This window comes from Pelobates fuscus, chromosome 1 (genome assembly GCF_036172605.1).
Source record: "Pelobates fuscus isolate aPelFus1 chromosome 1, aPelFus1.pri, whole genome shotgun sequence".
NCBI lineage: Eukaryota > Metazoa > Chordata > Amphibia > Anura > Pelobatidae > Pelobates > Pelobates fuscus.
Window position 1 is genome coordinate 208683595 of NC_086317.1, and position 21273 is coordinate 208704867.

Below are 21273 nucleotides of genomic sequence, written 5' to 3' on the forward strand. Positions count from 1 at the left end.
TGTACAACGTCCCATTATAGTTTAAGGTGAAACTTAGTTCACAAACTATCAATTTTAGGAATTATAGCAGAATTTGCAGACGCATAGTCTGAAGAAATTCTCTTGATCTGACAGAAAAAAAATGAGTTATAGCCACCATAAAGATAACGTAAATGACGTCAAAAATAGCCACCAGGAAAAGTTAACTCTTTCCTGGATAGGTATGTCTAGTGGAACAATACTGCCATCTAGAGTCTGAATATAAAATTGGTTACCTAGAAGGCAACCACACCCCACATTTGTGATTGGCTATCACCTAAGGAATTTTTCCCTTTAAAAAGTTAAGACAAGGGAAGAGATTCAGGAATTCAAAATTCAGGAGATTCAAAGATTGAAGAGAGAGACATTACAACACTCTCGGGAGATTCAGAGAGATCCAGGCAGAATCGGGCGACCAGAGTAACCAAGAAACTCTCACACTCCATGCAGAGAAAGAGATCTATGACATTTAACTACCTGAGGATATCTGATGAGAAAATATCTACTTAACTGGTAAATATACAGACATTTAATTAATTAATTAAAATTAATTAAAATTAATAGCATGATATATGACTGGATAAATCATGTTTGATTTCATATTTAGAAATCGTAATTATTAAAGAATATATATATGGTTATAGCATCCCATCTGCAGCTGGGATCAATATAATCATTAATGTATTTGTGTGATTAATATCACGTTAGCATATCATGACCATTTATCCAGCTGTATTGATTGGCTCTAAAATAAGATAAAATATCTGTTTAGACAAATTAATAAAATATCAGCTAATATAACATAGCAGATTTCTCTCATTGGATAAAATCAAGGAAATGGTTGATGACTGGTTAAATGTTATTTATTTAATATTACATAGGAGTAAATCTTAAATTCCTAGAAGAGGTTTAACCAGCATTGAAAGGGTTACTTCTGCCAGAAAGCTTTACTGCAGCTCTAAGGAATGCTCTGTCTCCTTAAAACTTTGTTTCCTTAGCTGTAAAGAAAGGGTCGTAAATCAGTCTTGACAGCTAATGGAGTCTATGCTGTACTAACCAGGAAGTAAATTGCCTATTGTATTGCATATTGTTTTTATACTGCATATTAATTATTATTGCCATATTGTATTGCATATTCATGTTATACTAAAATTCCATTGATTATTATCATGCATATTACTCATCATTATTATTTAAATTGTTAAGAAATAAATATCTATTTTTATAACAATTTGTGATTTTTAATTACCGGTATATGGTTTTACATTTTCATTTAACACGATAAACGTTCTTAGGGATCTGAGAATTGAAATCGTGGGCAATTCTCTCTGTTTACAATTATTATCCCATAAATATCCCCACAATGCGCATTTGGCGCTGACATGGGCAGAAGGAAGAGAGTTCCCAGCGCCGAGGGAGCCCAGCGCTGGAGAAAGGTAAGTGTTTCTAACCCCTTCAGCCCAGCGGAATTTGAACCCTGAGGGTGGGGGGGACCTAAAGACCCTATAGTGTCAGGAAAACGAGTTTGTTTTCCTGGCACTATAGTGGTCCTTTAAATATATATATAATAACAACAACTACAACAACTCCTTAATAAGCACACAGTGCAACCCCAATACACATATAATGCACACATGCACACACTTTACAGGCCCTTCCAGCACACACACACACATATTTTCTCACACAATCACAATTTTATATTTTTGTTTCAATTTAAATCCACCCAGCCTTTGGGAGAGCTGAGTGGATCTTTCCCTGGCGTCCAGTGTGTCTACTCCCAGTCTTCCTGCAGTTTCTCTCTGCTCCTCTGCGCGCTCTCTGAAGTGATGCTGGGGGCGGAGTGACGGCATGTTACTAAACAGCGCACAAGGGAGCAGAGAGGAACTTCAGGAAGGTTACTGCTCCCTCACGCACCATCTCCATGCTCCCTGCGGCGGCCGGCTCTAATGTTTCCTGCGCGGCTTAGCAAAGGGCTGACAAATGCAAGGTGCCAGGGTGAAATGTCTAGTCGTCATGGCGACCTGGCACCTGGAATTTGACGAGCCCTCTGTGTGTGTATGTATGTGCCCCCCTTATTTTGTCTCTGGCCCCTTATGTGCCCCCCCTAAGTATGAATCCTGGAGACGCCACTGGACTCAATAGGTTATTCCCACCAGGTATGCGACCCAGAGATTTGAAAAAATTGTGGAGGCAGGGGTTTAAACCGATCTTCATCTTTGAGTAAATGGTTCTGTTGTCAATTTTACGAATCTAAAAAAATGAATGCACTTTGACTAAGGCTTTTCCAGGTATATCCAAATCCATAAAAAAACAAACCCAAAAGGAATGGTGTGGTGTGCTATGTAAACATATGTGAAGATCACCAATCGATTAATATACATACACTGGTTACAGGTCTCCCGAAATATACTGGTAGTACTCCAGTTAGGAAATAGTAATTCCAGCATTTAATCACTTTAAAAACATAAATATAAAACAAAACATAGTGTAAAGCCATAAGATGCAATAACAAAAGATAAGGTAATTATTGCACTCACAAACAATCCGCCACTAATAGTGGCCAGAAAGGCACATCAGTAGGTCAAAAGACCTGCCACAGAGGGACTCCAAGATGTTCTCAGTCAGCTCCTAGAAACACCAAGGTTCCGGATCCCAAGGAGTAATAGAAGAGTGAGTTCTGGATGTAGATGATCCAAATGGAGTGAGTGGAAAATTCTGAAGGCTCCAAATGTGTCCGACCGGTTTCGTCCTCAGGACTTTTTCAAGGTAGAGCTGGATACAGTCCCCACAATTCAAACTTATAAACCCCACCAATCAATGTACACATGGATTCCACACATGGGTTGAACTAAATCAGGTGTGTATGAAATCAGACTCCCACCAGGGTAATGGCTGCCAGCATCATATATGGCGACTATGATAGGTAGCCATTAGGTCACGCCTTCTGGGTTTACAATCCAGTGACCAACCATAGAATTCATTCCCCAGACAGATCATGAAGTAGGGAAAGAACACAATTACAACATAATTAAAAACATCATAGTAATAACATCAATAACGGCGATCCATTCGTAGACCCCAAAAAATGGCCACACGAATATACAACGGCGACCAAAGTCTTGCATATCCAAATCCAGGATTTTGCCCAAACTGCAGGGATAAGAGATCATTTTCTCTCTAACTTTATGATATTCAAAAGTAACTGATATTATTATTCTTGCCTTTGTTTTTGCAATGCACCATTTTCAATTACTGTATGGAATTGCCACACATTCTAGTGTTTTGTTGCCTCTATTGTAAATCTTTTTAGAAAAAAAAACAAAACTTTTTACTGCAAAAAATTATATATTTTTTGCCCCTTATTCATGTCTACCAATTGCCACATTTGTTACTCTCCAAACACCCCTCTCTTTCCATTTCACTCCTCCTGCTCTGTCACCCCACTGAGCTCTCTCACTCTATATCCCACTTGTTTTGTCTTCCTCAGTGTATAGCTTTGCATTATACCTGTGCTGTGCATGGAAACTCAAAACGCACTAACCTAGCTTAACAAAATCATTGCAGCATTTGAGCAAAGCTTGTCATTGGTTTATAAACTTGAACAGTAACATGGATAAAGTGAAAGTTCTGCATGCTGTTGCGAGCTGCAGATAGGCTGAGCTTTATAGCGCAGGGAGTGTTCTGTATTTTGACAAATTATTTGAATCCCCTGAGAAATAAAATGGGGACTGCTCTTACAGTGCACCATCAACACTTCAGTAAATTGTAACGAATTGGAGCATGGAATGGTCTTTTATGTACTGTACAATAATAATACATAGCATAATATCCGGTATATGTTTTTTTTATTTTTTTTATTTTAATACAAAACGATACTTTGATAAAATACGTGAGTAATTTTTACAAGTACCGTATTTATCTGCGTATAACACGCACCTCATTTTCAGAAGGAAATTCCAGGAAATTTCCACCCCTCCCATAGTATTCCCCCCCCACATCCCATAGTGTTCCCCCACATCCCATAGTATTCCCCCCCTTTCCATAGTATTCTCCACCCCCTCCCATAGTATTCTCCACCCCCTCCCATAGTATTCTCCCCCCATAGTATTCTCCCCCCCTCCCATAGTATTCTACCCCCCTCCCATAGTATTCTCCCCTCCCATAGTGTTCCCCCCTCATCCCATAGTGTTCCTCCCCCTTTCCATAGTATTCTCACCCCCTCCCATAGTATTCTCCCCCCCTCCCATAGTATTCTCTCCCCTCCCATAGTATTTTCCCCCCCTCCCATAGTGTCCCCCCCTCATCCCATAGTGTTCCCCCCCTTTCCATGGTATTCTCCCCCCCCCCATAGTGTCCCCCCCTTTCCATAGTATTCTTCCCCCCCATAGTATTCTTGCCCCCCTCCCATAGTGTTCCCCCCTTTCCATAGTATTCTTTCCCCCCCTTCCATAGTGTCCCCTCCCCCTCCCATAGTGTCCCCTAGTGCACTTTCCCTCTTGTCCCATAATTACTTACCTGTCTTGAAGCGTGGGCCGGCTTCACAGCGCGCACCGCGGTACTGGAACTTAAATTTCAGCTTCCGGTTTCCGGCGGGACTGAAAAGAAGTGTGCACACTTCCAGTACCGGCGGGACTGAAAGGAAGTGTGCACACAATAGTGTGCACACTTCCTTTCAGTCCCGCCGGAAACCGGAACCTGAAATTTAAGTTCCAGTACCGCGGTGCGCGCTGAACACCGGCCCACGCTTCAAGACAGGTAAGTAAATATGGGATATCGGCTTATAATACGCACCCATGATTTTCCCCCTATTTTCAGGGAGAAAAAGTGTGTGTTATACGCCGATAAATACGGTAATACAATGTTAATATACATCATTTTCTCCTGTAACGTATCTTGTTTTGCCGCTGTTGCATGATGTAACTGTGCACATGGGATAGATCCTAAAAGAAACAGGAAATCAATAAATTAAATGAGAATAAAAACACAATATGTTAACAGGGTACTCCAACCAAAAAACACTGTTTAAGAACTAACGGCTAAACTATCCTTTCTATCCGCTGCAGAGAACAAGTTCTCTCTCGATGACGTCAATCCCCCTTATTGTAAGAGGAGGAATGTCTGTGAGAAGAGGCTGCAGGGAGGACTTAGGTGGCACAGGTGTGTCAGACATATTACGATAGAAAATATTAATATTATTGTATTACACACACTGCAGTTCACAATTAAGAAAAACTGTGTTACTGCCATTTTGTAGCTGTCTGAAATCAAATAGTAGAAAATGTTTTTTTGACATTGAGAAATGTTGAGAAAGCAATTTGTTTTGTTAACACCTGAATGTCTTATTAGAGAATTTTGGTAAAGTTTGGTAAATGTTAATTAATCAATGATAGATTCTTAATTGACATATGCTAGTAGAAATGCGTTCTAGTCTGAGACTTTAGTTATTAAAGGACCACTGTAGTCACCCAGACTACTTCAGCTCAATGAAGTGGTCTTCGTGCCATGTCCCCCAGGTTTTAACCCTGCAGCAGAAAACATAGCAATTTCAGAGAAACTGCTGTGTTTACATTGCAGGGTTAATCCAGCCTCTACTGACTGTCTTCCTAAAAAAAACGCTAGAGGTGTTTCTGCGGCGCTTAATGAGAAAATCGCATTGAGTACGCAGAACGTCCATAGGAAAGCATTGAGAAATGGTTTCCTATGGAAGGTTTGAATGCGTGCATTCGGCTACACTCGGGTGCTGACGTCATAGGGGGAGGAGAGGTCACCAGCGACGAGGTAACCCGGCGCTGGAAGAAGGTAAGTGGCTGAAGGGATTTTAATCCCTTCAGCCCAGCAGGACGGGGGCCCTGAGGGTGGAAAGACCTAAGGGTTATATAGTGTAAGGAAAACAAGTTTCTTTTCCTGACACTATAGTGGCCCTTTTATTCTGAAATTATATCTCTCTCCCACCCACGCCCCTGTCTCTCCTTTAGGATATAGTATAATTCTAGAGGTACATACCTTTATTGCAGCTTGAGATCCATAATTATTCCAGCTCTGCGGTTGGGATAGATGGAACTCTCCTGCAGCCATGAGAATAAAATCTAATGGAATATTTAATTAAATTATTATTTGAATAAACTAAACTTACTGGACAGACATTATAGCTTTCTAATTCAACCTGAATTATTATATACAAGTGACATTTTCTGATTGCTTTGTGTATGGGGGAATTTATGTTCTTATCAGTTTTGAGAATAACGCGTCCTAGTCCGAGACTCTAGTTATTAATTATGAAATTATATCTCTCCCACCCCCCGTCTCTCCTTTAGGATATAGTATAATTCTAGATGTACATACCTTTATTGCAGCTTGAAATCCAGAATTATTTCAGCTCTGCGGTTGGGATTTATGGAACTCTCCTGCAGCCACGAGAATGAAATGGAATGCAATATTTAATTAAATGATTATTTGAATAAACTAAACTGAGTGGACAGACATTATGGCTTTCTAATTTAATCTGAATCCTATAATTATATAAAAGTAAAATTTTCTGATTGCTTTGAGATGGGGAAATTAATGTTCTTTTCGGTTTTAGTAATAATGCGTTCTAGTCTGAGACTTTAGTTATTAAAGGACCGCTATAGTCACCCAGACCACTTCAGCTCAATGAAGTGGTCTGGGTGCCAGGTTCCCCAGGTTTTAACCCTGCAGCTGTAAACATAGCAGTTTCAGAGAAACTGCTATGTTTACATTGCAGGGTTAATCCAGCCTCTAGTGACTGTCTTCCTGACAGCTGCTAAGGCGCTTCTGCAACGCTTAATGCTAAAATCGCATTGAGCACGCAGAACGTCCAAAGGAAAGCATTGAGAAATGCTTTCCTATGGGTGGTTTGAATGCGTGCGCGGCTCAGCCCGCGCATGCGCATTCGGCTCCACTCGGGAGCTGACGTCGTAGGCAGGGACGTATTAGCCGCGAGGCAAACAAGGCATTTTCCTTGGGTGGCAAATTCAAGGGGGCGGCAAAAAACTCCACCCCCAAATGCCCAGGCAAATACCTTGTTAGCCTGACGGCTAACAAACAATCCAGGCAGGTGGGTGGCTAACTCAGAATCCTTGCGGGCGCGATGGCGATGGAGCACTGATTAGTGAGCTCTCTGCTCAGTTCCCTCGCGCGCCGCAGAGTGATGCCGGGAGCTGCAATATGATGTCATATGTGTGTCTGGCTGTCTGTGTATCTGAGTGATTGTGTATGTATGTCTGTCAGTGTGTATCTGAGTGATTGTGTGTGTCTGGCTGTCAGTGTGTATCTGAGTGATTGTGTTTGTCTGGCTGTCAGTGTGTGTACGTAAGTGTGTATGTCTGTCAGTGTGTATGTGAGTGATTGTGTATGTATGTCTGTCAGTGTGTATCTGAGTGATTGTGTTTGTCTGGCTGTCAGTGTGTGTATGTCTGTCAGTGTGTATGTCTGTCAGTGTGTATCTGAGTGATTGTGTGTCTAGCTGTCAGTGTGTGTATGTCACTGTGTATGTCTGGCTGTCAGTGTGTGTCTGTGAGTGAATGTGTTTGTGTGGGTCAGTGAGTGAGTATGTGTCGGTCAGTGAGTGCGTGCGTCTGTCAGTGTGTGTGCGTCTGCCAGTGTGTGTCCAAGTAATAGTGTGTGTGTGTATGTCATTGTATGTCAGTTTATATGAGAGTGTGTGTCTGTCAATGGGTGTATGCGTCTGTCAGTGAGTGAGCGTCTGTCAAAGTGCGGCCTTGACAGGAAGGGGTGGGGAAATTTAAATTGGGGAGGGAGTGCCCAAGCACCGTCCTGCCTAGGGCAGCCCAAATCCTAAATACACCACTGGTCGAAGGGGGAGAAGAGGTCACCAGCGCCGAGTGGAGCGCCGATAAAGGTAAGTGGCTGAATGGATTTTAACCCCTTCAGCCCAGCGGGAGGGGGGCCCTGAGACTGACACTATAGTGGTGCTTTAATTATGAAATTATATCTCTCTCCAACCCACGCCCCTGTCTCTCCTTTAGGGTATAGTATAATTCTAGAGGTACATACCTTTATTGCAGCTTGAAATCCATAATTATTTCAGCTCTGGATTTGGGATAGATGGAACTCTCCTGCAGCCACGAAAATGAAATGGAATGAAATATTTAATTAAATGATTATTTGAATGAACTGAACTGAGTGGACAGACATTATAGCTTTCTAATTTAATCTGAATCATATTTTTTATATAAAAGTAACATTTTATTATTGCTTTGTGTATGGGGGGATTTTTGTTCTTATCAGTTTTGAGAATAACGCGTCCTACTCCGAGACTCTAGTTATTAATTATGAAATTATATCTCTCTCCCACCCACGCCCATGTCTCTCGTTTAGGGTATAGTATAATTCTAGAGGTACATACCTTTATTGCAACTTGAAATCCATACTAATTTCCACTCTGCGGTTGGGATTTAAGGAACTCTCCTGCAGCCACGAGAATGAAATGGAATGCAATATTTAATTAAATGATTATTTGAATAAACTAAATTGAGTGGACAGACATTATGGCTTTCTAACTTAATCTGAATCCTATAATTATATAAAAGTGACATTTTCTGATTGCTTTGTGTATGGGGAAATTAATGTTCTTTTCGGTTTTAGTAATAATGCATTCTGGTCTGAGACTTTAGTTATTAAAGGACCACTATAGTCACCCAGAATACTTGAGCTCAATGAAGTGGTATGGGTGCCAGGTCCCCCAGGTTTTAACCCTGCAGCTGTAGACATAGCAGTTTCAGAGAAACTGCTATGTTTACATTACAGGGTTAATCCAGCCTCTAGTGACTGTCTTCCTGACAGCTGCTAAGGCGCTTCTGCGACGCTTAATGCTAAAATCGCGTTGAGCACGCAGAACGTCCATAGGAAAGCATTGAGAAATGCTTTCCTATGGGCGGTTTCAATGCATGTGCGGCTCAGCCCGCGCATGCGCATTCGGCTCCACCCGGGAGCTGATGTCGGAGGAGAGGTCACCAACGCCGAGAGAGTCCGGCGCTGGATTAAGGTAAGTGGCAGAAGGGATTTTATTCCCTTCAGCCCAACGGGAGGGGGGCGCTGAGGGTGGGGGGGAGGGGGGGGGCGGGACCTAAGGATTATATAGTGTCAGGAAAACAAGTTTGTTTTCCTGACACTATAGTGGTCCTTTAATTCTGAAATTATATCTCTCTCCCACCCACGCCCCTGTCTATCCTTTAGGGTATAGTACAATTCTAGAGGTACATACCTTTATTGCAGCTTGAAATCCAGAATTATTTCAGCTCTGGAGTTGGGATAGATGAAACTCTCCTGCAGCCACAAGAATAAAATGGAATGAAATCATAGGTGTGCGCAGTCTATTGCATTAGGGTGTGCACCCTAAAGCACAAACACACGCTGCATGTATGTATGTATGTATGTATATATATATATATATATATATATATATATATATACACATATATATATATATATATATATGTATATATATATATATACATACACACACACACATACACTGCTGTTTGTGTGTGTGCTGGTAGTGTGCTATGTGGGTGAGGGTGTTGTTAGTGTGCTGTGTGTGAGGCACTGGTGTTTGTGTATGTGTGTTAGGGTTCTGTTAGTGTGCTGTGTGAGGGTTCTGTGTGTGTGAGGGTGCTGTTTGTGTTGTGTATTCGTGAGTGTGCTGTTTGTGTGAGGGTGCTGTTAGTGTGCTGTGTGTGAGGGTGTTGTGTGTTTGTAAGGGTGCTGTGTGTGTGTGTTTATGAGGGTTCTGTGTGTGTGTGAGGGTGCTGTACGTGTGCTGTGTTTGTGGTGCATGTGTGAGAGGGTGCTGTATGTGTGCTATGTGTGTGGGTGCTGTTTGTGTGCTGTGTGTGTGAGGGTGCTTTATGTGTGTGTGTGCTGTATGTTTGGAGGGATTCTGAAGGTGGAGGCAGATTAGTAAATATCCCCCTCCCTTCTTACCTTATGTTGGGAGGGGAGATCCTTGCTGCCATGTGCCATGCCTGGTGGTCCAGTGGAGAGGGAACTCTAGCCTGCGGGGCTAGAGTTAACTCTCGTGAGATCTGAGCGTTGCCACGGCAACGCTCAGATCTCGCGAGAGGAACCTGGCAGAGCTTCTGTCTAGAGTTCTAGGGTCCTCTCCTGCCTCCCTCCATGCTGCTTTCGGCCGGTGAGGTAGATCTTTGATCTCCCCGCCGGCCCATGGAGGCTTAGAGCAGAGCCGGCACTCAAATAGCGCCGGCTCTGCATGAGCCGACAGGGGAGATCCGGAGATCTCATCTGCCAGCAGCGGTCAAGTCCTGGGGAATAAAGTGTAAGAACTCTCCCAAGACTCCCACCCCCCCCCAAAAAAAATACACTTGTGTATATATACGTGCACACACACACACTGACACACACATATATATATATATATGCGTACACACACATACACTCACAGACACACACACACACACACACTCACAGACACACACATACTCTGACACACACACACTTACAGACAGACCCACATACACACACACACACACATACATTCACAGACACACACACGTACACTCACAGACACACACACATACACTCCCAGACACACACACTAACACACACACTTACAGACACACACACACTCACACATACATTCACAGACACATATACACACACACACTTACAGACACACACACACACTCAAATACTCACACACACACACACACAGAAATACTCAGACACACACACAGACACTCACAAATTATTGTTTTTCAATTAGAAATTGTCCACCCAGCCTCCCTACTTGGAGAGCTTGGCGTGGACATGTCCCTGGGGTCCAGTGGGTCGGGTGCCGGTCTCCATCTCAGCCGCGGCGAGGGAGCTGTGTGCTCTCTGCTCCCTCTCGCCGAGCGGGCTGTCTGCTGTAGCTGGGAGACGGAATATGACGTCATATTCCGGTTTCCAGCATCAGCAAACGGCGCGCGGCGAGAGGGAGCAGAGAGCACACAGCTCCCTCGCCGCAGCTGAGATGGAGACCGGCAAGGGGGGGGGGGTCCATTACTTCTTGCCCCCCCAGCCATGGCAGGGGGAACTCGGGGGGAATGAGGAGGGCATTTGGGGACGGCAGAGTGCCTGCAGGAACAGTGGGAACATTGTTCCCACGCGTTCCTGCAGGACTCACAGGCGTGCCGCAGGGATTAGGGTGTGCCCATGCACACCCAGCACACCCCGTGTGCACGCCTATGAATGAAATATTTAATTAAATGATTATTTGAATAAACTAAACTGAGTGGACAGACATTAAAGCTTTCTAATTTAACCTGAATCCTATTTTTATATAAAAGTAACATTTTATTATTGCTTTGTGTATGGGGGAATTTATGTTCTTATCAGTTTTGAGAATAACGCGTCCTAGTCCGAGACTCTAGTTATTAATTATGAAATTATATCTCTCCCACCCCCCGTCTCTCCTTTAGGTATAGTCTAATTCTAGAGGTACATACCTTTATTGCAGCTTGAAATCCAGAATTATTTCAGCTCTGCGGTTGGGATAGATGAAACTCTCCTGCAGCCACGAGAATGAAATGGAATGAAATATTTAATTAAATGATTATTTGAATAAACTAAACTGAGTGGACAGACATTATGGCTTTCTAACTTAATCTGAATCCTATAATTATATAAAAGTGACATTTTCTGATTGCTTTGTGTATGGGGAAATGAATGTTCTTTTCGGTTTTAGTAATAATGCGTTCTGTCTGAGACTTTAGTTATTAAAGGACCACTATAGTCACCCAGACCACTTCAGCTCAATGAAGTGGTCTGGGTGCAAGGTTCCCCAGGTTTTAACCCTGCAGCTGTAAACATAGCAGTTTCAGAGAAACTGCTATGTTTACATTGCAGGGTTAATCCAGCCTCTAGTGGCTCTCTTCCTGACAGCTGCTAAGGCGCTTCTGCAACGCTGAAAGCTAAAATCGCATTGAGCACGCAGAACGTCCATAGTAAAGTATTGAGAAATGCTTTCCTATGGGTAGTTTGAATGCGTGCGCGGCTCAGCCCGGGCATGCGCATTCGGCTCCACTCGGGAGGCAGGGACGTATTAGTTGCGAGGCAAACTAGGCATTTTGCTTGGGTGGCAATTTCAAGGGGGCGGCAAAAAACTCCGCCCCCAAATATCCAGGCAAATACCTTGTTAGCCTGGCGGCTAACAAACAATCCTGGCACGCAGGCAGCTAACTAAGAATCCTTGCGGGTGGCGCTGGTGATGGAGCACTGATTAGTGAGCTCTCTGCTCAGCTCCCTCGCGCGCCGCAAAGTGATGCCGGGAGCTGGAATATGATGTCATCTGTGTGTCTGGCTGTCTGTGTATCTGAGTGATTGTGTATGTATGTCTGTCAGTGTATATCTGAGTAAGTGTGGCGTGTCTGGCTGTCAGTGTGTGTATGTCTATCAGTTTGTATGTGAGTGATTGTGTATGTATGTCTGTCAGTGTGTATCTGAGTGATTGTGTGTCTGGCTGTCAGTATGTGTATGCCAGTGTGTATGTCTGGCTGTCAGTGTGTGTCTGTGAGTGAATGTGTTTGTGTGGGTCAGTGAGTGAGTATGTGTCGGTCAGTGAGTGCGTGCGTCTGTCAGTGTGTGCGTCTGTCAGTGTGTTTCCAAGTAATAGTGTGTGTATGTCATTGTATGTCAGTTTATATGAGAGCATGTGTCTGTCAATGAATGTATGTGTCTGTCAGTGAGTGTGCGTCTTTCAGTGAGTGAGCGTCTGTCAAAGTGCGGCCTTGACAGGAAGGGGTGGGGAAATTTAAATTGGGGGGGTGCCCAAGCACCGTCCTGCCTAGGGCAGCCCAAATCCTAAATACACCACTGGTCGTAGGGGGAGAAGAGGTCACCAGCGCCGAGGGAGCCCGGCGCTGGATAAAGGTAAGTGGCTGAATGGATTTTAACCCTTTCAGCCCAGCGGGAGGGGGGCCCTGAGACTGACACTATAGTGGTCCTTTAATTATGAAATTATATCTCTCTCCAACCCACGCCCCTGTCTCTCCTTTAGGGTATAGTATAATTCTAGAGGTACATACCTTTATTGCAGCTTGAAATCCATAATTATTTCCACTCTGCAGTTGAAATAGGTTAAAATCTCCTCCAGCCATATCGGTATGAACTGAGAATGGAACACAATCTGATATTTAATGGTTAGGATTATTTGAATAAACTAAACTAAGTGGACAAACACTATACCTTTTAACATGTAATATATTAACCTATATAAAATCATGATGGATTTATTTATTTCAATAACTCTCTCTATTTCCTCTGGAAGGTAAATAGTGTATAGGAATAATTCTAGAAGGTCCATACCTTTTTTGCAAGTTGAAGTCAGATCCAGCAGCCATTTTGCTGAACTTCATTTACATTATAACTACTGCCCTGCACATGGGACAGGTGCAATGTCCCTGCAGCCACATCTGAATGCACTCAATATGAAATTTGTGACCACAGTGCAACAGCATGATTTCCTCTCCAGGGTCAAACGCACTCAAGCAAATGCTGCATTCATCCTGGTCCTCATCTCCCTGGGCTTCCTGTGGAATATGTTGAGGAGGGTCCTCATTTTGTTGACTACGTTGGGGAGGGTCCTCATTTTGAGCAAGAGGAGGCTCATTGTTATCCACATCTTGAGCATTAGCAGGTTGAGAAGGTTCTTGAACAGGCACAGGCTGGCGATTTTCTTCATTATTCTCAGCCGGCTGGTTTCCTATATTGTCCTGTACACCAGCAATATAATTGATAGGAGGAGGTGGCACATCATCACGATTTAAGGGAGATCTGCTTCTCCCTGGTCTTTGCCTATCTTCTCCTTCACTTTCCGATCTGTCTCTGCGCCTGCGAGTCCTTAAATACCATCTTCTTGCTCTGTCTGTTACTCTTTCAGTTCCCTGTGTTGGGGAATTTTCTTGCCTTTCTCTGCGTTCCCGTCCTATTCCCTGACTTTGTCTGTTATTTCTGGTGGGGCGTCTTTCCGGGACATGAGGACTCCGGCTTCTCCGACCCCTCCTTGTTTCTTGCCTTGCCAATGGCGTTCGAGATCTGTTTGTTCTTTGATTAGCTTGCCTTCCCCGAGACCCTAATGAAAAAAGTATAATCAAAGAGTTACTGCCAAACCATGTCAATCCTATGGACCTACAATGTGCTGATGACTTGAAAACAGGACATGTTATGACATTTGATCTTAAAGCCTCAGATTTTTGTTATAGCACAGCACAATGTTGGATTTTTAATGAATTTAAGATTGTGCTGTGGTTAAAAGGGGACAAGATTGTTTTGGAGTTATGTCAGTTGTTTTTTTCTTAACTTTCAAGAGCATATTCTATTTATTGGTATTTTATGACCTTTTCTGAGGGGAGAAAACAAGTGTGGATGTACTTCACGGAGTTTAACATCAGTCTGAAACACATTCTCCTGAAATATTGTTCAAAGGTTTTGCATGTCTTCTTCGTAGTGCTCTTAAGAATGTTCTCTATAGGAGAGAGTTATAGCACCTGTGTTCCTTTTACATGAAATGTGTCTGGTGATTATGATACCGTGTGGTGTGTTCAAGCGAGCCTGTGTAATGCTTGTATGCTTTGTTTGTAGTGTATTTGGTGTCTGTGTAAGAATAGTATGCTTTGTTTGTAGTGTATTTGGTGTCTGTGTAAGAATAGTATGCTTTGTTTGTAGTGTATTTGGTGTCTGTGTAAGAATAGTGCAAATGTGGAGCTATCACTTACTTGATCGGGAAGCTGCTTCCTCCTGTCTATTACGGACTCTTTGGCTTCTTCTCCTTTGCCCACCGTCCATAATCAGTCAATAAATCAATAAATGGTCACTTCAGTTAGGAACAGTGCCAAACACAGGTCACTATTACAAGCCTATCTGAGCTCTGTGCAGATGGTAACATGCATGGGGTTTGTACAGGTAATAATGATGTCACTGGCTGACATCACAGTGAGATATGTCAGGTGATTACACTGTGTGTCTGAATATGGCAGGCAGCTCTTGAAAATGAAAAATAAGCAGTCATCATTTTATAATATTGGCCAACTGTCCTATTTCCATTATTGCATTTTTTTTTTCATAAAACTGTGGATTGTGGAATATCACAAGTTAGACCAAAATAGTAAAATTGGAAAAATTCTCAAATTCATGGTTTCATCTTGGCTTGGCATTTTAACTTCCTTGATGCAATAATGTATCCTTTAGACCAGAGAATAACCCTGTTTTTTATTTTTTAGGCTATCTGACATAACCTGTGATAATTAGCCTCACTGATTAGTGGTTTTCTTAAGGCTACATAGCTGTTCAGTCCCAATCCATTGAGTTCCCTTCGCATTGTGCGTGTGGAAATGCACTTTCACTAATAAACATGGACCTGAGTTTCACTGTTGTTTTTCTACGATTTGATTTCACCAAACGTTTAAGGGATTGCCGATCCCCATCAATCAGGATTTTTTTTCCGACTACATTTCTTCCTCGAAGACGATGGTTCCCCACTATCCTTCCCGTTTTTAATAATGCGTTGGACAGTTCTTAACCCAATTTTAGTAGTTTCTGCAATCTCCTTAGATGTTTTCTCTGCTTGATGCATGCCAATGATTTGACTCTTCTCAAACAGACTAACATCTTTTCCATGACCACGGGATGTGTCTTTCGACATGGTTGTTTAAGAAATGAGAAGCTACTCATTGAATCAGTTGGGGTTAAATAACTTGTTGCCAGCTGAACTATAATCGTCCATGCAGTAACTATCCAATAGGAGGCTCTTACCTATTTGCTTAGTTAAATCCAGATGGCGACTTCTTTTTTGGCCAGGCAGTGTATAATCATACACCAGACCATTCGAACACTAATGATAGGTATAAAATGGTTTATCTAATTTGTTTGGATTTTTTTACTTCCATCTATTCCTCCACCACCCCGCACCCTGCCGCCGAGACCAGCTCTAGATTCTGAGAAGTGGTGAGAAAAAATGCAGAGCTTCACTGAGTTTGAATGTGAAGTGAGGACTGAAGAACAGAGATGGAGATTGAACAGTTTTATGAAGGTATTTACAGCCAGGAGAAGCATAGCAAAGAGGGAGACAGGGGGGCGGGGGGAAGACTCGTCATGTGTTGAATATAATTGGAAAATTTACCAACCAAATTCTATCACCCAAAATATTAATAACTGTACATGAAATATTGGTCAGAAACATTAAATTATACAATGGAGATTGAACAGTTATATGAAGGTATTTACAGCTAGGAGAAGCATAGCAAAGAGGGAGACTTTGCTATGCTCCTCCTAGCTGTAGACTAGCCATGTGTTTAATACAGTGGCGTCGCTAGGGGGGGGCCAGAGGGGGCCATGGCCCCCCCTACATCATGTTGTGCCCCCCCTTGAGCCCCCTCAAATGCTAGCAACCTGCTGGCCATGTGTTTAGATTATATTCCCTCGGGCTGTAACAGTGTGTGACAGCCCGAGGGAATGCAGGACAGTGCAGTTCAGCACTGACAGGCTCCCCGGCACAGGCCCTGCCCCCCAATGAAGCCCCGCCTCTCACACACAGGGCCGGCGCGTCCATAAGGCGGCACAGGCGGCCGCCTTAGGGCGCCAGAGGAGGGGGGCGCAAAAATCCGAATCCCCTGCCTCTGGCTGGAGACTCGGATTTCTAATCTCACCTCTCTCCCTGCAGCCAGCACACAGCAGGAGCAGGGCAGTGAAGTCAGCCGTCCTCCTCTGATGATGTCAGAAGGGGGCGGGACTTCTGCTCCCAGACTCCCCAGCGGTCCTGACTGCAGCTCCAGCCTCCAGTGCAGCCTGTTCCAGCCGACCACCAGGGGCAAGGTTCTCCCTCCTGGCCCAAGGTAAGCCCCTGGGAGGGGAAGGGGAATAACTTTCAGTATGTTTACTTTTATTTTATTTTTTAAATAAAAACGTTTTTTTTTTTGTTTTTTTTTTGCAGCCCCTCTCTACTGCCCCTGCCCCCACCATACTACCCCTGCCCCCACCATACTGCCCCTGCCCCACTATACTACCCCTGCCCCCACCATACTACCCCTGCCCCCACCATACTGCCCCTGCCCCACTATATTGCCCCTGCCCCCACCATACTGCTCCTGCCCCACCATACTACCCCTGCCCCACCATACTACCCCTGCCCCCACCATACTACCCCTGCCCCCACCATACTACCCCTGCCCCCACCATACTTCCCCTGCCCCCACCATACTTCCCCTGCCCCCACCATACTTCCCCTGCCCCCACCATACTTCCCCTGCCCCCACCATACTTCCCCTGCCCCCACCATACTTCCCCTGCCCCCACCATACTTCCCCTGCCCCCACCATACTTCCCCTGCCCCACCATACTACCCCTGCCCCACCATACTACCCCTGCCCCCACTATACACTATACTGCCTCTGCCCTCACCATACTGCCTCTGCCCCCACCATTCTGCCCCTGCCCCCACTATACACTATACTGCCCCTGCCCCCACCATACTGCCCCTGCCCCCGCCAGCCCCCGCTATACTCCCCCTGCCCCGCTATATTCCCCCTGCCCCCACCATAGTGCCCCTGCCCCCTCTACAGCACTTCTATTTCCCTCTATAGCCCCTGCCCCCACCATACTGCCCCCTTTACAGCCCTTCTATAGCCCCTGCCCCCTCTACAGCCCCTCTATGCGTCTGCCCCCACTATACTGCCCCTGCCCCTCTATAGCCCCTGCCCCACCATACTACCCCTGCCCCCTCTACAGCCCCTCTATGCCCCTGCCCCACCATACTACCCCTGCCCCCTCTACAGCCCCTGCCCCACCATACTACCCCTGCCCCCTCTACAGCCCCTGCCCCACCATACTACCCCTGCCCCTTAACAGTCCCTCTATAGCCTCTGTCCCCACCATACTGCCCCAGCCCCCCCTCTACTGCCCCATGTGCCCCTCTCCAGCACTTCTACTTCCCTCTATAGCCCCTGCCCCCACCATTCTGCCCATGCCCCTCTACGTCCCTCTATAGCCCCTGCCCCCACCATACTGCCCCCTTTACAGCCCTTATATAGCCCCTGCCCCCTCTACAGCCCCTCTATGCGTCTGCCCCCACTATACTGCCCCTGCCCCCTCTATAGCCCCTGCCCCACCATACTACCCCTTCCCCATCTACAGCCCCTCTATGCCCCTGCCCCACCATACTACCCCTGCCCCCTCTACAGCCCCTGCCCCACCATACTACCCCTGCCCCCTCTACAGCCCCTGCCCCACCATACTACCCCTGCCCCTTAACAGCCCCTCTATAGCCTCTGTCCCACCATACTGCCCCAGCCCCCCCTCTACTGCCCCATGTGCCCCTCTCCAGCACTTCTACTTCCCTCTATAGCCCCTGCCCCCACCATTCTGCCCATGCCCCTCTACGTCCCTCTATAGCGCCTGCCCCACCATACTGCCCCATGTGCCCCTCTACAGCACCTCTATAGCCCCTGCCCCCACCATACTGACCCTGTCCTCCTCTACTGCCCCATGTGCCACTCTACAGCACCTCTATTTCCCTCCATAACCCCTGCCCCACCATACTGCCCCTCTACTTCCATCTACAGCCCCTGCCCTGTCTACAGCCCCTCTATTTCCCTCTAAAGCCTCTACCCCACCATACAGCCCATGCCCCCCCTCTACAGCCCCTGTCCCCACTATACTGCCCATGTCCCCCTCTATTGCTTCTGTGACCCCCTCTTTATCCCCTGTGCCTCCTCTATTTCCCTCTACAGACCCTGCCCCCTGCCTCTGCCCCCCTTTCACACGCCTCTACTGCCCCTGTCTCCCCCCTCTACTTCCCCTACCCCCTATACAGCCCCTGTTCCCCCCGACCCCCCTCTAATTCCCATTTACCCCACCATACTGTTCATGTGACACCACTTTATTGCCTCAGTGTCCCTCGTTACAGCCTGTGCCCACACCATACTGCCCGTGTTCCCCTCTACTGCCCGTTTCCAACCACATTGCCCATTTGCTCTCACCACAGCCCCTATACTCCCTTCTACAGCCCCTAACTCCCTTACTTCACATCCCTTCCACTCCCTTGTACAGCCCCTATTCCCTTACTACAGTCCTTACCCCCACTACAGCCCCTCTCCCCCAATTGCTGCCCATATCCCCCACACTACAGCCCCTGTTCCCACTTGCAGCCATCAACCTACTTCAGTCCCTAACCCCCTACTACAGCCCCAATTCCCCACTACATTTACTAAGCCCCCAATTACAGCCCCTAACTCTCAACTACAGCCCCTGTCCCCCTACTACAGCCCCTAACTACTCAATTACGGCCCCTAACTCTCAACTACAGCCCCTGTCCCCCTACCACAGCCCCTAACTCCTCAATTAGAGCCCCTATTACCCCACTAAAACTCACTACCAGCCCCCCCACCCACGATTAGGTTCTGGATCTGCCCCTGCTTTGTATACCTGTGTCTGCATGTCTCTGTATGACTATGTCTGTCTGTGTATGAAAGTGTATGTATGTCTGTATGTCTCTATATGACTGTGTCCGTGTGTTTCTGCCTGTGTCTGTATGTCTCTGTATGACCGTATCCATATGTCTCTGTATGCCTTGTTCTGTGTATATATGTCCCTGCATGCCTGTGTAAGTATGTCTCTGCATGCCTGTGTGCATCTGTATGCTTTGTTCTGTATGTCTCTGTATGCCTGCATCTTCATGTCTCTGTATGTCTGTGTTTGTATAACTGTGTCTTTATTTATCTATATGTGTGTGTCTGTGTACCTGTATGTGTTGATTGTATGACTGTGTTTGTTTGATTGTGTGCCTGCATATTTCTGTGACTGTGTGCCTGTATGTGTGTGTAGCTATATATCTATTTCTATATGGCTTGGCAGAGAAAAGTTACACAAAGGGCCCTGAGGGGAAGAGGGACACACAAAAAACAGACTGAGGGGAGAGACCCACAGAAAAGGGCTGTGGGAAAGAAAGACACACAGAGGGGCTGGGGGGGGGGGGAGACGGGACACCGCTAAAGATACATCTTATTTGTATGTCGGGGGGCGGCAAAATTTACCTTCGCCTGTGTAGCCAAAAATCTTTGCACCGGCCCTGCTCACACATAAGCCCCACCCCCACCGTTAAGCAGCAGCCCATGCTGCTGCTGCAAAGGCCACAAGATAGCTGACCCCCATCAACAGGTAGGATTGATGTGTGTGTGTGTGTGTGTGTGTGTGTGGGGGGGGACTCAGCAGTCTGTGTGTGTGTGTGTGTCTGGACTCAGCAGTCTGTATGTGTGTGTGTGTGTGTGTGTATGGACTCAGCAGTCTGTGTGTGTGTGCGTGTGTGTGTGTATGGACTCAGCAGCCTGTGCGTGTGTATGGACTCAGCAGTCTGTGGGTGTATGGACTCAGCAGTCTGTGTATGTGTGTGTGTGTGGGGGGGGGGTGTATGGACTCAGCAGTGTGTATGTGTGTGTGTGGACTCAGCAGTCTATGTGTGTGTGTGTGGACTCAGCAGTATGTGTGTGTGTGTATGGACTCATCAGTCTGTATGTGTGTATGAACTCAGCAGTCTGTGTGTGTGTATGGACTCAGCAGTCTGTATGTCTGTCTGTGTGTGTGTATGTGTGTGTATGTATGGATTCAGCAGTCTGCATGTGTGTATGGACTCAGCAGTCTGTGTGTGTGTCTGTGTGTGTGTATGGACTCAGCAGTCTGTGTGTGTATATGGACTCAGCAGTCTGTGTGAGTATATGGACTCAGCAGTCTGTGTGTGTGTGTGGACTCAGCAGTCTGTATGTTTGTGTGTGTGTGTGTGTGTGTATGGACTCAGCAGTCTGTGTGTACGTGTATAAATCAGCCTGTGTGCATTCAGTAGTCTGTGTGCATTCAGAAATCTGTGTGTGTGTGTGTGTGTTTATGTATTCAGTGTACTGTGTGTATGTACTCAGCAGTCTATCAATAATTAGAATTTGTATTCCTGTGAGTTGTTGTGTAGGAAGGGCCCCAGTGCACTGCTTTTCCCGGGGGCCCTTAACGCTGTTAAGATGGTACTGCTTGTGTGTGTCAGTGAGCTTCTATTTAGTGAGCGTGTGTGTCAGTGAGCTTGTCTTTAGTGAGTTTGTGTGTGTCCCTGAACTTCTTTGTAGTGAGCCTTGTGTTTATACAAGTGAGTTTGTCTGTAGTAAGCTTGTGTGTAAGTCAGAGAGTTTTGTCTGTCAGTAAGCCTATTTGCGCATGTCAGTGAGCTTGTGTGCTTACTGT

The 21273-nt window shown here is 45.6% G+C and overlaps 1 protein-coding gene across 1 annotated transcript; it reads right to left on the reverse strand.

Annotated features, from left to right (window-relative positions):
• Positions 1-13415: 13415 nt before the first annotated feature.
• Positions 13416-14844, reverse strand: LOC134609059 (uncharacterized). The gene is made up of 2 exons (XM_063452476.1): positions 14775-14844; positions 13416-14131 (listed from the first exon to the last, which is right to left on the reverse strand). The coding sequence occupies exons 1-2, from the start codon at positions 14842-14844 to the stop codon at positions 13416-13418; spliced, it is 786 nt and encodes a 261-aa protein (XP_063308546.1).
• Positions 14845-21273: the final 6429 nt, after the last annotated feature.

Bases quoted from the DNA above. Each gene is read 5' to 3' on its own strand.
- LOC134609059 (XM_063452476.1), bottom strand. From the start codon at position 14,844: ATGGACGGTGGGCAAAGGAGAAGAAGCCAAAGAGTCCGTAATAGACAG. The intron at 14,132-14,774 runs GTAAGTGATAGC...TTTTTTCATTAG, and splicing joins GGAAGCAGCTTCCCGATCAA to GGTCTCGGGGAAGGCAAGCT.